This window comes from Berghia stephanieae, chromosome 11 (genome assembly GCF_034508935.2).
Source record: "Berghia stephanieae isolate SIO BIC M18660-M18661 chromosome 11, UCSD_Bste_1.3, whole genome shotgun sequence".
In the NCBI taxonomy this organism is placed as follows: Eukaryota; Metazoa; Mollusca; class Gastropoda; order Nudibranchia; family Aeolidiidae; genus Berghia; species Berghia stephanieae.
Genome location: NC_088370.1, coordinates 15,572,060 through 15,585,957, shown reverse-complemented (window position 1 = coordinate 15,585,957; position 13,898 = coordinate 15,572,060). Strand labels below are relative to the sequence as shown.

The following is a 13,898-nucleotide window of genomic DNA, read 5'->3' as shown; positions in this document are numbered from 1 at the left end:
TGTATTCCATCAGGGTGTACCAAATAACCAAATGAAAATTTAAGATTTAAATGGTCAGAAGTACAAAATTTCAAGGGGGGATGGGCGTAAGAAACCATTATTTGTTGTAAAATATAGATAAACTCCTTTCATGTAATAGTTTTTAAAATTATAAATTCAGTTTATAGCATCTAAATTACCCCAACATAAAACCCATCTTACCACTGGATTAATACCCATCTCACCACTGGGTAATATATTATGTGATGACTGCCCGAGATAAATATTATGTTGGGATAATGAACTAAGTAGTGGAGATTTAATTTATAACAAATGTTAAACTACGTGTTAATTTCTATTTGTTATGGTGAAGAGCAAATCGATGGTCAGAGGATCAAACCACTCAAGTCTACTTAGGAGCTTTGCGCACCATGTTTTATTTAATTTTGGACGGTATCCAAGGTCTGATGACATCCGAGGTCTGATCCGTCCCAAAATTTAATAAAACATGGTGCGCAAAGCTCGTATGTAAATAGACTTCAGAGTTTTGATCCGTCAATCGTGAAAATTTGGACTTCAGAGGTTTGGTCTGCCAACCATCGAAATACAAATTTCTTACATTGCAAAAAACTCAAAAGTTTGTATTAATTCTAAATTAATTTTTTCATTGGTCTGAGTCTGATTCAACCGGACATAATACCGTTTTGAGACAAGAGTGTTATCTATATTATATAAGACATGAAAACAGTGTTTGTCTTAGAGAACTTTTTCTTTATATTATGGCTTGTCTTTTTTTTTTATTATTCAAACAGCTTTACATTTTTCTTGTTGTGCATTTTGTTTTTATTGGTTTGTTTATTTACTCTTTTATATATATATATATATATATATATATTATATAATAATATATATTATATATATATATATATATATATATATATATATATATATATATATATATATATAAATATATATATATATATATATATATATATATATATATAATATAATATATATAAATATAATATATAATATATATATATATTTATATATAGTTGTTTGCCTCTGTATCAATGGCAAAACACTTGGTCACTTAAGTAGAGTAGTGCAAGAAGTGTGATATCCTCTGTGTTCAGACATAATCAGAGTTGCCAATTTTCCGTATATATACGGAATTCAGTATGTTATAAACCCTCAGTATATTTTCCAATCACCTGCTAATGGGGGGGGGGGGGGGGGGGAGGGGGGAAGAGTAAGTACATAAATGTCTTTTTACTGGAATTCAGCACTCAGAAAGGGGTCAGCCAATGTGTTTTGCGTAAATGTACAGTAAATTTTTGCCTCCTGAATTGGCAACCCTGCATAATGTAAATGTTCCAACTGAAAGCTCGAAGAAATAAATAATATAAGTCAGATGAAATGGAGGCTTCAATTTAATTAACTAAGACAGATAATTATGGATGTTTTTGGTTTTCCCATTGTCAACAAAACATGATGAATGAAACACTTAATACGAATGGCTGATATTTTGCGGCTATGTGGTCAGGTGGTATGACACTCGCTTTCGGATCGGAAGGTCCTGGGTTCGAGCCTCATGCTCGGCGCATAGTTGAGTCCTTGGAAAAGGCTTTTTACTCACATTATCTCACCGTACTCATGTGTAAAATGAGTACCTGGCCGTTAACAGCGTTGTCTTTGTCTGAAAAATTGTAATATCGCCTAACAGGCATCATGTCCCGTTCTACATGTTAAATATTGCTGTTGGCCAGGGACCCCTTGTAAAGCGCTTTGAGCACATTTAGTGGATATTGCTCTATATATTATAAAGCTCTATATGAGAATAGCATTGTTAACACCATTCCCTGGATGGGGTTTCTGACCTCGCGTAGTGGGCAAGGAGGTACATACTGTGTCATCTATCCTCCTAAATCTGTTTTCCAACATGCTTTTCTGTCTTTGTCTTGGAATGAGATTACTTGGTTTTGTCCTGGCCATGGTCGGATACCATGGCTGGGAGGGAGACAGTCAAATATATAGTTATTTAGAGTTTTGGGAAATTATAATTTTCCCCTTGTTAATCATCTCTCTGTTATGCACTGTATTATTTATATGTTTTACATAGATATTATAATTTGTAAACATTTGAGTGTGTTTCTCTCAGTTGGGACCCTGTGCTTGTCAGGATGAGACAATTAGGTGATCTTAAACAATGTGCACTGATAGTGTGCTCTTAGAAACAATACCTGTTCCCTATTTGAACCAATTCCCCTTTATCTTACTTTATCTTGGGTGCTTTAATCATAATTCTAGAATTTTACTTGATTTTGGGTGCTTTAGTCATAATTTTAGAACCTTCTACTATCTCATTTTCTTCCTATACTGGCGCTGATATGACCTAAATGTGTTACAGTTACAATCGCCGTAAAACCCTTCAAAACAAACAAGGGCATTCCTTCGCCGTGATATCCACATTTATCTGTATTCGTTAATTAAATTTAGAGTTTTTATTTTATTAGACTATCGTTATTAATGTCTTCACACACATATATCTATATAAAGAATGTAGGAAAATTTGTACATGGATGCAATGCAAAATCGTGCCCTATTGGTTGCCTCAAGTTTGTATTAGTAGCCTACATATTGTGTCGCTGTGAAATGTGTTGAAGTTGAAAAGAAAGTTATATGTTGTTGTTTTTTTTTTAAAGACATTGATAGTAATGATAATAATAATAATAATAATAATAATAATAATAATATAATAATGATAATAATAATAATAATAATAATAATAATATCATAATAATAATAATAATAACAATGATAATAATAATAATAATAATAATAATAATAATAATAATAATAATAATAATAATGATAAAATAATAACAATAATGATAATATAATAATAATAATGATAATTCCAATGGAGATTTACCTCCATGATTTTCTTAATTGCTTAGATAATTGCGTAGTTATTGTGATACTAGGCTGCTAGAGGCTGTGGACTGTAAAAAGTAATAAACAAAAATAAATATAACAGCTTCAAAAAAAAAAGAACAAAATACCAAACACAGAACGTTTCGGGCTCAAAACCCTTCTTCAGCAAACAATAAAGACATAAATACATTACTAAATTCCAGATGGACGACAGAGATAATTTGTAGGTCTTCTCTGTAGAAAAATCTTGGAAAGTAAACCAAAAAAAGAGTTCTATATGTAACTAAGGAGTTCCAAATTGAGCGGAATTAAAACCGCATAAAATTATGGTGCGCAAAAAAAAAAAAAAAGGGTAATCGCGGGTAGAATAGAAATAGGTGTAAAATGTATCCGGGCAATAAATTCAAAATAGCGTTGAAAATAATCATCCACAAGCATGACTAATGCAGGGTAAATCTTAAGAAATGGAGTGGTCATGAATGTAAACTAATCTTGACAATAATATCTACTCCAATGATGAATGAAATAGCACAAACCTGAGAAATATAGAAGTCAAGAACTAATTATTTAATGATTATTGCCTTTGTGAGACATTGATTGCCAATATTGTTTTTTTTACCATTGTGCTTCTGTCCCATTTAATTTGGGCTATTTTTGTTTTTGTTAAAATTCTTCAATTACGGTTCTACCTCCACTGTGTTCATTATTGTTGTTGTGACTTTCAATTTTTTTATCACGTCTGTGTGTCAATATTTGAATTGGGAATTAAAAAAAAATAAAATTATTGTGTTTTTGTAAGGGATGCATACAAATGGAATATTGGTATTTTTAACAATTTTTATTTAGTTTGTTCATATTCCTGTGTGTCTATTTTTGTTATTTTATCAATATATATGTGTCGGGGGTTGTCTAGCTGCTATTTTTACAGATTTAATCTTGATATATTTTTATGGAGTTAAATTTAGAGGTCCTGATAACTCAACTCGATAGCGCAATTGGTAGAGCACTCGCTTCACAATCAAAGGGACCGAGGTCGGTCCCAGATGCATTCGAGATTTTTTTCTGTCCACCCAGCAGTGATTGGGTAGCTGGATCTGTTCGATTTGATGGAAAGTACTTTGTGACAGACTAGCATCCTATCAAAAGGGTAGCAAATAATTGCTGTTGTCTGTTTCACGCTATAGAAATCGGGATAAACTCTTGACTCCATGGGCCTGTTATGGCTCTGAAGGACTACAATAAATAACAATTTAAAAATTTTCTTTGCTAAATTTTGATATTTTTCTTTAGATTTGGATTTTATATCCAGACCTTTGGAGGAAATGGTCCACATGTCGCTTTTCAGATATGGGAAATAAAACAATTTTGAGACTTATAGATGAAAATTTAGTTTTTCAATTAATATAATAATTTGTTCATTTCTGCATACTTGCACAAAATGTTAAAGTAAAATTTGCACTTTAAGCATCATGATGTTATTTCTTACTGATCTGTTCTTGTAATAAAATCGAAGCTCACATTCAATTTCATATTATTTTTTTCTTCCTTAGGGCACTTTATACGTTGAATTGACGTTTAGTAAACTTAGAAGCCATTTTTTTTTTTCTCAAAACCCACTTTTATTTCTACAGATTTGTCTAGTTCAAAGGGCCATAACTCTTAACAACTTTTAAACATTTTTGCCCTTGATCTAAATAGCAAAACGGACCATTTCCCTAGAGTGCATCACAAAATTATATGTACATTCATTGAATTAGATTTTATCACCCTAAGCTCTTCTAAATGTTATGTCACGTGTTTTTTAATATGATTTTATGCTTTTTTTTTTTTAAATTATTTTATATTTAATTTCACATTGTGTTTCACAATTTGAGTGTAGTATTGAAAGTTGGAAATATGAATGTTGATAACCTTGTTTGCCCCCGTCATTTATTGATGTAATTATCATTGTTGTTATTCTAATCATTATTGTTTATTATTATTATTATTATTATTATTATTATTATTATTATTATTATTATTATTATTATTATTATTATTATTGTGTTTTTATTATTATTATTATTATTATTATTATTATTATTATTATTATTATTATTATTATTATTATTATTATTATTATTATTATTATTATTATTATTATTTTATTTTATTATTATTATTATTATTATTATTATTATTATTGTTATTATTATTATTATTATTATTTTTATTTTATTATTATTATTATTATTATTATTATTATTTTATTATTATTATTATTATTATTATTATTATTATTATTATTATTATTATTATATTATTATATTATTATTATTATTATTATTATTATTATTATTTATTATTTATGTTTTATTTTTTATGTTATTATTATTGTTATTATTATTATTTTATTTTTATTATTATTATATTTTTTATTATTATTATTAGTGTTATTATTTGTATTATTAGCAGTGCCCCATTACTAGTTGGAAGCAAAGTTCACAATGCTCGATAACCCCCACCACCACGCAATACCCACTGTTTAGCAGCGTCATTCCTTTGTGTCCCAGTTAGAATTTTCACTTTGTTGACATCATCATCATCATTAGAAACATGCCCTTTAGGTGTCCATTTTTGGTGTGTGCGTTTTCTGTTTTTGTTTATTGATTCATTTTGTTTAATTTGGGTTGGGTTTTTTTTTTTTTTGGAGGGGGGGGGGGGGATTTTTTTTTTTTTTTTTTTAAAGATTTATCTTATCATTTAGCTAGCTTAGTTTAATATTTCATTTTTTGGATCCTTCTTTTTTCTTTCTTTCTGTGATCAGTAGTACAAATATTTCAGTAAAATTTGACCAACTATTTGACCATCTGGCAGCATTCTTAGCAGTTTTCTTAGATTTAAGAGAGAAAAAAAAGATGCTTTTAAAGATGTATAATATTATGAATTTTTTGTTAGTGTTAATTGAGTAGTACACCATTTTAGTTTGCATGTTGAAGTGTTTTTATACTGTTTTATTTTCCAGGCAAAAGACTTCGTTTAGTCTTTGGAAAAATCATTCTAGAATTTCATTATTAATGTTATTATTATTATTATTATTATTATTATTATTATTATTATTATTATTATTATTATTATTATTATTATTATTATTATTATTAATGCCATTATATTTATTCTTTATTATTATTATTATTATTATTATTATTATTATTATTATTATTATTATTATTATTATTATTATTATTATTATTAATGCATTATATTTATTCTTTATTATTATTATATTATTATTATTATTATTATTATTATTATTATTATTATTATTATTATTATTATTATTATTATCATTATTATTTTAACTACTACTACTACTATTGTTATTACTATTATTATTTCTTTAAAAGATGCCTTTTTCTTTTTCTTTTTTTTTTTTTTAATGTTTTAAATGGCAAACTATAGGGGTTGTTTTAGTTTTTAAAAAGTATAATGATAATGGTAGTATAAAATCAAACAAAAAGTGACTTCTGTCTTACTGAGCTTATTATAAATATACTCTGTCCAGTCCCCCCATTTCCAGGAGAGAAATTGTACCTAGGGAACCTCACAGTGTAATTCAGTGGCTTCAATGTATGAACCTGACAAACCCACATTACAGTGGAATCCTGTTAATATAACCAACATCCGCAAGGATTTTTTAAAAATCCATTGTCACATGCTGTATGTACTATACTGTAAGTCTTTGCCATTTATTCTCATCGACAGCGAGCCCCAAGAATCTACTCAGCCCTCTGTCCTCGGCAGGGAAGGCGTTTGTCAAACCCATGAGGACGCTCATGGAGGAACATCAGCACCAACAACAACAACAACAACAACAGCAACAACAACAACTGCAGCAACAACAAGAGAAACCGCTGCTTGCTCAGGATGATGAGGAGGTGGGGGAAACTTGAAAACGATTTTTTTTTTTTTTTGTTTTGTTTATTTCAGCTTTCTAGTCTTACGGGGTCCTAATATTTTTTTTAATTTTGCATTGATGATTTAGTAAATATAGTCTAATCCTAGGTAATTTCACACTCTCCTCACCAGCCATTTTCAAGATTTTCCCCAAAACTTCACACCCAACTAACACAAAATAGATTTTTTTTATCACTCAGACACAAAAGCAGTAATATTCTTGCGATACATAATTTCTTTAGCAAAACATGCCCTCTACAACAAACACACTGTTCATTTTCTTGAAATTTTATGATGTACAAAATAAATTTGAATAAGAAAAAGGTTGGTTGTATCGTAACGAATGTGACGATTTTCCTATAGTTGGTAAGGAGAGGGTTAAAGGGGGTCCTGATAGTCCAGTTGGTAGAACACTTGCTTCACAAGCAAAGAGACTGAGATCGATCCCAGGTGCAGTCAAGGTTTTTTGGGTTTTTTTCCTGACACACACATACCCCCCCTCCCCCTTGTCCACCCAGCAGTGATTGGGTAGCTGGTTCTGTTGGATATGGTGGAAAGTTTCTTTGCGATAGACTAGCATCCTATCCAAAGGACAGCAAATAATTGCTATTGTCTGTTTCACGCCATAGATACAGGAATAAACTACGGATCCCTGAGGTACAGATTATCACAATTTAATTTTTTTGTTTTCTTAAGGATCCATTAAAGTGATAATTCAGTATCTTCTTCTTCTTCTTCTTCTTCTTCTTCTTCTTCTTCTTCTTCTTCTTCTTCTTCTTCTTCTTCTTCTTCTTCTTCTTCTTCTTCTTCTTCTTCTTCTTCTTCTTCTTCTTCTTCTTCTTCTTCTTCTTCTTCTTTCTTCTTCTTCTTCTTCTTCTTCTTCTTCTTTCTTCTCTTCTTCTTCTTCTTCTTCTTCTTCTTCTTCTTCTTCTTCTTCTTCTTCTTCTTCTTCTTCTTCTTCTTCTTCTTCTTCTTCTTCTTCTTCTTCTTCTTCTTCTTCTTCTTCTTCTTCTTCTATATATACATAGATTATTAGTAGTATTAGTAGTTTCTATTTATTTGCATTAAGGATCTATAAAAGTGATAATTCAGTATCTACTTGTTAGCAAAATAAAATTTAAAAAATTAATTCTCAGGAGGAAGATTATCAAGACGGAGTAGACCCAAACGGATACAAGATGTCAGCCAGGAAGCAGCTGGTTGACCTGGAGGGGGAGGGGGACTGTCAGAGCCTGGACCTGGAGGACGACTTTCAGGACTTTGAAGGCTACTGCGGCAATCCGCAGGTGGCGGGAAAGGGAAGTAAGTCTGCATTCAACATGACCCCGTCCTCCACGGCAGACAGTCTGACAGAAACTCACGGCAAAGGTTTGTCCATTTGTTGATTTTTTTTTTTCCTACCTTATATTACACTTTTCATTGAGGGTCCTGATTGCTCAGTTGGTAGAGCTCTCGCTTCTCACCCAAAGCAACCGAGATCAATCCTATGTGACGTTAAGATTTTAAAAAAATCTTCTTCTTCTTCGTCTTCTTCTTCGTCTTCTTCTTCTTCTTCTTCTTCTTCTTCTTCTTCTTCTTCTTCTTCTTCTTCTTCTTCTTCTTCTTCTTCTTCTTCTTCTTCTTCTTCTTCTTCTTCTTCTTCTTCTTCTTCTTCTTCTTCTTCTTCTTCTTTCTCATATGCCTTTATATCTGGAGTCCCGTTTCGAAGATGAAAGTACACAGCGAATAACAATAGATGGCTCAGGTGGGAGAGAACTTGTCACACAAGTGAAGGGATCAATTGTCCATCTAGGAGTGATGTGTAAATGGGTCTGTTAAATTCGTCAGAAAGTACCAGCGTCCTATCCGAAGGGTAGCAAGCAATGGTTGCTATTTTTATTCTAAGTACACCATTGTGAATCTTTGTTTATTGTTCTACATAAGATTAACTGCAAGTCTTAGTGATTGAATGCATTCATAATCATTTTAAAAATGTGTTTAAAATGGCAGTAAAACTAAATTAAACATTGTTATCTCCTCTTCCAGGTTACACGCCTAGCATGACATCCAGTGGATATGGATCCCAGGCTGTTTCAACCTTGACCTTGTCATCCGATGACTCGGCAAGCATCAAAAGCATTGAGGAAAACTCTGACCCAAACCCTCACCAGCAACAACTGCAAAAACAGCAAATGATGCTGAAAGGAAATGGGAACAGTGCAGATAGCGATGAGATGAACTACGCCAATGAAAGCGACACAAAATATGATGGAAACGCAAAGCGGGATGATGATGTCTCGGGTTCAACTCCTCCTCAGAATTCGTCAGTCAAAGGTGTTCTGGAAAATCATTTGACCTCTTTCGACTCTTCAAATGATGGAAAGAATGCTGAGTTTAGGAGGAGACTGGATGAGAAAGAAATTGAAGAAGGAGGAGAAGAGGAGGAGGAAGTTGAAGATGGGAAGGCTGATTTTAAAGACGACGATTTGGTGATTCGTGAGGAAGGGGAGAGTAGTGACATGTACAGTGTCAGTGCTATGGAGGAGTTGGAGAAGTTAGGACTCCACGAGGAAGGAGAGGAAGACCAGGGAAATGAGTCTGTTGCCATAACTACAAGTAAACAAATACAAGATGCGGGTGATGCATCTGACATCGTGAATAAATGCTCCACCCCGAAAGGTAATAAAAACAATTCAAATTCTTTAACTGGTGAAAAGGAAGACAAGTCTCAAGTCGTTATCCGGAGTTCTCCGTCTCCAATTGGAAAACAGACGGATGCGTCCGGTAACGTTTCTACAACTGCAACAGTTGGTGGTGGTCACAACAACAACAAGAGTCAGGCGGGGACAGGAAGTAGTGGAGGTCATAATAAGAGAAAGGGGTCAGGGGTCAGACCTAGACCAATGTCAATGGTTGTCTCACCGCAAGCGGATAAGATGACCAGGGCTTGGCAGGAAGACATGGAACAGTGTGCTGACGTGGCAAGCTCCGATGAACACTTGTCTGGTGAGTTCTATCTACGTATGGGATCTAGTTCTCAACTCACTCAACACTAACACCGACTATATCCGTTGTTTACCGGGGGGATTACTTTTACCCCATGCCTATTTATTACATTTTTCTGAGACAAATTATAGGCGTAGTATCAAAGCTAATGTTTTTAGTTTTTGCATGTTAATGATAGTTGAATATAACTATCCATGTACACGCTCATTTTTGAGTACATTTTTCCCATTTCGAAAAGTATTAAAATCTCTAGGATTGAGTGAGTCAACTATTTGGATTGAAATTTGGTTCAAAATAATATTTTAAATATATATTTATTTAATTTATGTAGCACTGTAGAATTATATTGATTTTGTTTCATATTGCATTTTTGAGTGGTTGTATGTTTGAGTGAAAGTAGCCACGTTTACTGTTAAGCGCTTTGAGCTTGTTGATATATGGGGTAAGGCGCTATATAAAAACCATATATTATTATTATTATTATTATTATTTATTATTATTATTATTTATTATTATTATTATTATTATTATTATTATTATTATTATTATTATTTCAATTACGAAGTGACATACATCATAACATTCCCATTAATTGCTCAATGATCCACCAGTGAAAGCAGGTGAAATTCATCCAAGAAAATCGATGTATTTCAGTGAAGATACAACCAAACTCGAGAACCATGAGCAGAACAGAAACAAATTTGCCATCAGATTATATATCGTTGTCATTATGACTTGATGATAACTGTAAATACATACTCTTGATTGTACATGCATCGTTGGTCGTAAATCTAGATTCAAAGTCATGTGTGGTCAGTCATTAAAGCACCTTTTGACATTGGCTCATAAATCAATTAAATAATAATAATAATACTTATGCATGGGGGCTCCAAAAGCTCAATTGGTAAAGCTCTCACCTCAAAGGGACAGGGACGATTATGGATCCAGGGTGTAGCCAGGATCTTTTAAACTGACCCTCCTCCTCCTTTCTTTGTGTGGCTATGTGGTCTTGTGGTATGATACTCGCTTGCGGATCATAAGATCCTGTGTTCGAGCCTCGCTCGGCGCATTTTGAGTCCTTGGAGAAGGTTCTAGGCTCTTTACTCACATTCTCTCACCGTACTCAGGTGTAAAATGAGTACCTAGCCGTTAACAGTATGGTTTTTGTTCGAAAAAATTGTAATATCACCTAAGAGGTGTCATTTCCCGTCCTAAATGTTAAATGTTGCTGTTGGTCCCCTTGTAAAGCGCTTTGAGCATGTTTAGTGGATATTGCGCTATATAAAAGCTCAATTTAAAAAAAAAAAAAAATTTCTGGCCACCCAGCAGTGATATTTGATTGCTGGGTTTTTAACGTGAAGGTTTCAGATTCTAGTCTCAGAAGCAAAGTCAATGGCATATTATTTTTGGAGGGAGATTTTTCTGTTGCAGTAGAGAGATAATAAATAAAGTAATGGACTAATCATTTATATTATTTAGGTATGGATGACTCCATGAGCGAGTGTTCCTTCGGCAGTAGAGCTGACCTTGACCGACTCCACGAGGGCCCAGTGGCCAGCTGGATCCAAGATGGAGAGCCGGTTAGTGTGACCTCGTCTCGTGGCATTCCCAAAACGGGCACCATTCGCTTTGTAGGAACTGTACAGTTTGCACATGGCATCTGGGTTGGTGTTGAGCTAGATCAACCCGAAGGTGAGAACTTGAAAATATGACGCAAATGGATATAATTTAAATCTTGTGCGTGTTCTGTGTGTGTGTGTGTATGTTTGTGTGTGTCTATGTCTGTGTGTGAGAGAGTATTCATGTCCTTGTGTGTGCGTGTGTGTGTGTGTATGTGTCATCAGTGTTCAGAGTGATGGTTTCTTGCAATGTCTCCAAAACTTCTTTAATTTCAAGATTAAATGAGGTGGTCGATTGGTCAAAGCATTGCACTGTGACCCAGACAGTCCTGGGTTTTGAGTCCCTCTTCAGGCACTTTTGTTTTTGTTTTGTTTTCTTTGGCAAGCTTTTTTTAAACCCTCCAATTTGCTCACTTTGAAGAACATGGGTGATTTCTGTTAATATTGGTCATTTCTGTAATGGATGATCTAAATTCATTCATGGAATACCGAGGCAGCGGCATCTAATGATGCCTCGTGGCTTGGGCGTTATTTGTATTCTCAAGTATTAAGTGCCGTGCCGATGTTCCATGTCGGACACGACGTTGGAGATCATGGTTCGCCAGCTCTCTCTCTCTCTCATCTGCGAGTTTCGCACATTGATTTATGGGGCTTCCTACGTACGCTGCGACATCTCCAAGCCAGCTTGTCCTTCTTCGTCCTCGACCACGCTTGCCTTCTATCTTTCCCTCTGCAATGGTCTTCTGTAGTGAGTCGTGCCTTCTGATGTGGCAGAAATATCGGGTTATTAAGTATACTTTTATATTATACCTTTATCTTCCATTTTTCAGGTAAAAACGATGGAGCTGTGAAAGGAATTCGCTACTTCCAATGTCGATCCCGCCACGGGGTATTTGTACGACCCGACAAACTCATCTCAGAGAAAAGGAGAAGAAACTCGAGGAAAGGATCAAACCCACTCCATCGGCGAAGCATGCCTGGTCTCAGCGGCTCCCTCACCAATCTCAGTTCTGGACCAACCAGCTCCTATATGAAGTCAACAGCTTCGAGCAGTTTAAAGAAAAAGAAAGATAGTAATTAAAGATGAAAGCTAGTTCAGACTAGATAGACCCTAACCTTGGAATGCTCTAATCTTTGATCAAAATTGTTTGTGATATGTTCTTAATTAATCTATTTGTTTCATTGATGTGACTTCATAGAAGAGTTTACGTACAGTTCTCTCAACATTCTCGTAAATTCCCCACCGAGTACAGCTCAGGCAATGAAAACGGTGAATGCGGTAGTGTTTTATGATTATGGTGACAAATGCGTGTTCAGTTATAGAAATGTGTATATTTAGTTAATTTATTGATGATTTTTTTTATAACACAATGTGTTGTTCTAGTTTCAGCAGTCTAAAGACTAAGACATGGGCTATGGCAACAGTGAGACATTGATTGCTGTAGGAAAGGGTGAGATTTTTTTTTTTTCACCTTTTTGATTCGTCACTGTCAGAAAATTGTTTTTTTTTTTTTACCATACTTCATTTTTAGTGATGCTTAAATGACTTAAACGTACTGCATGCATCATCAAACTTATATAGAGACAAACAAAGAAAACAAACCAGAAAACAGTCATCCATTCTATGGGATTGGCATAATTATAATCAACATCTCTCCCTATTCGAACCAGTCCCCCTTTTTTTCTTACTTTTTCTCTTGGACTTTTAATCATAAACCAATAATTTTTTTTGCATTATGTTCCATTTTCTTCCTTTTTACTAGCGCTGAAATGGCCTAGATATGCCGCAACAAGTAAAGAAACAAACAGACTGCAGTATATTGCAATCTTGTCTAGATATGTTTCAACATGTAAAGAAACAAATAGACTGTTGTATACTGCAATCTTGTCTAGATATGTTTCAACAAGTAAAGAAACAAACAGACTGCTATATACTGCAATCTTGGCTAGATATGCCGCAACAAGTAAAGAAACAAATAGACTGTTGTATACTGCAATCTTGCCTCGATATGTTGCAACAAGTAAAGAAACAAACAGACTGCAGTATACTGCAATCTTGCCTAGATATGTTGCAACAAGTAAAGAAACAAACAGACTGCTATATACTGCAATCTTGCCTAGATATGTCGCAACAAGTAAATAAACTAACAGTATACTGCAATCTTGCCTAGATATGTTGCAACCAGTAAAGAAACAAACAGACTGCAGTATACTGCAATCTTGTCCAGATATGTTGCAACAAGTAAAGAAACAAACAGACTGCTATATACTGCAATCTTGCCTAGATATGTCGCAACAAGTAAATAAACTAACAGTATACTGCAATCTTGCCTAGATATGTCGCAACCAGTAAAGAAACAAACAGACTGCAGTATACTGCAATCTTGCCTAGATATGTCGCAACAAGTAAATAAACTAACAGTATACTGCAATCTTGCCTAG

At 33.6% G+C, this 13,898-nt stretch overlaps 1 protein-coding gene across 3 annotated transcripts in view; it reads left to right on the top strand.

Annotated features, from left to right (window-relative positions):
* The window catches only part of LOC144957010 (kinesin-like protein KIF13A), a 352,589-nt gene that overhangs the window by 338,423 nt on the left and 268 nt on the right, over positions 1-13,898 (top strand). For all 3 annotated transcript variants that reach the window (XM_078887927.1, XM_078887926.1, XM_078887925.1), the window contains 5 exons: positions 6,661-6,833; positions 7,989-8,220; positions 8,878-9,837; positions 11,317-11,529; positions 12,287-13,898. The exon at positions 12,287-13,898 is cut by the window's right edge and continues 268 nt beyond it. In XM_078887927.1, coding sequence (XP_078744053.1) covers positions 6,661-6,833; positions 7,989-8,220; positions 8,878-9,837; positions 11,317-11,529; positions 12,287-12,537 — 1,829 coding nt within the window. In that variant the 3' untranslated portion in view covers positions 12,538-13,898. The remainder of the gene's footprint in view (positions 1-6,660; positions 6,834-7,988; positions 8,221-8,877; positions 9,838-11,316; positions 11,530-12,286) is intronic.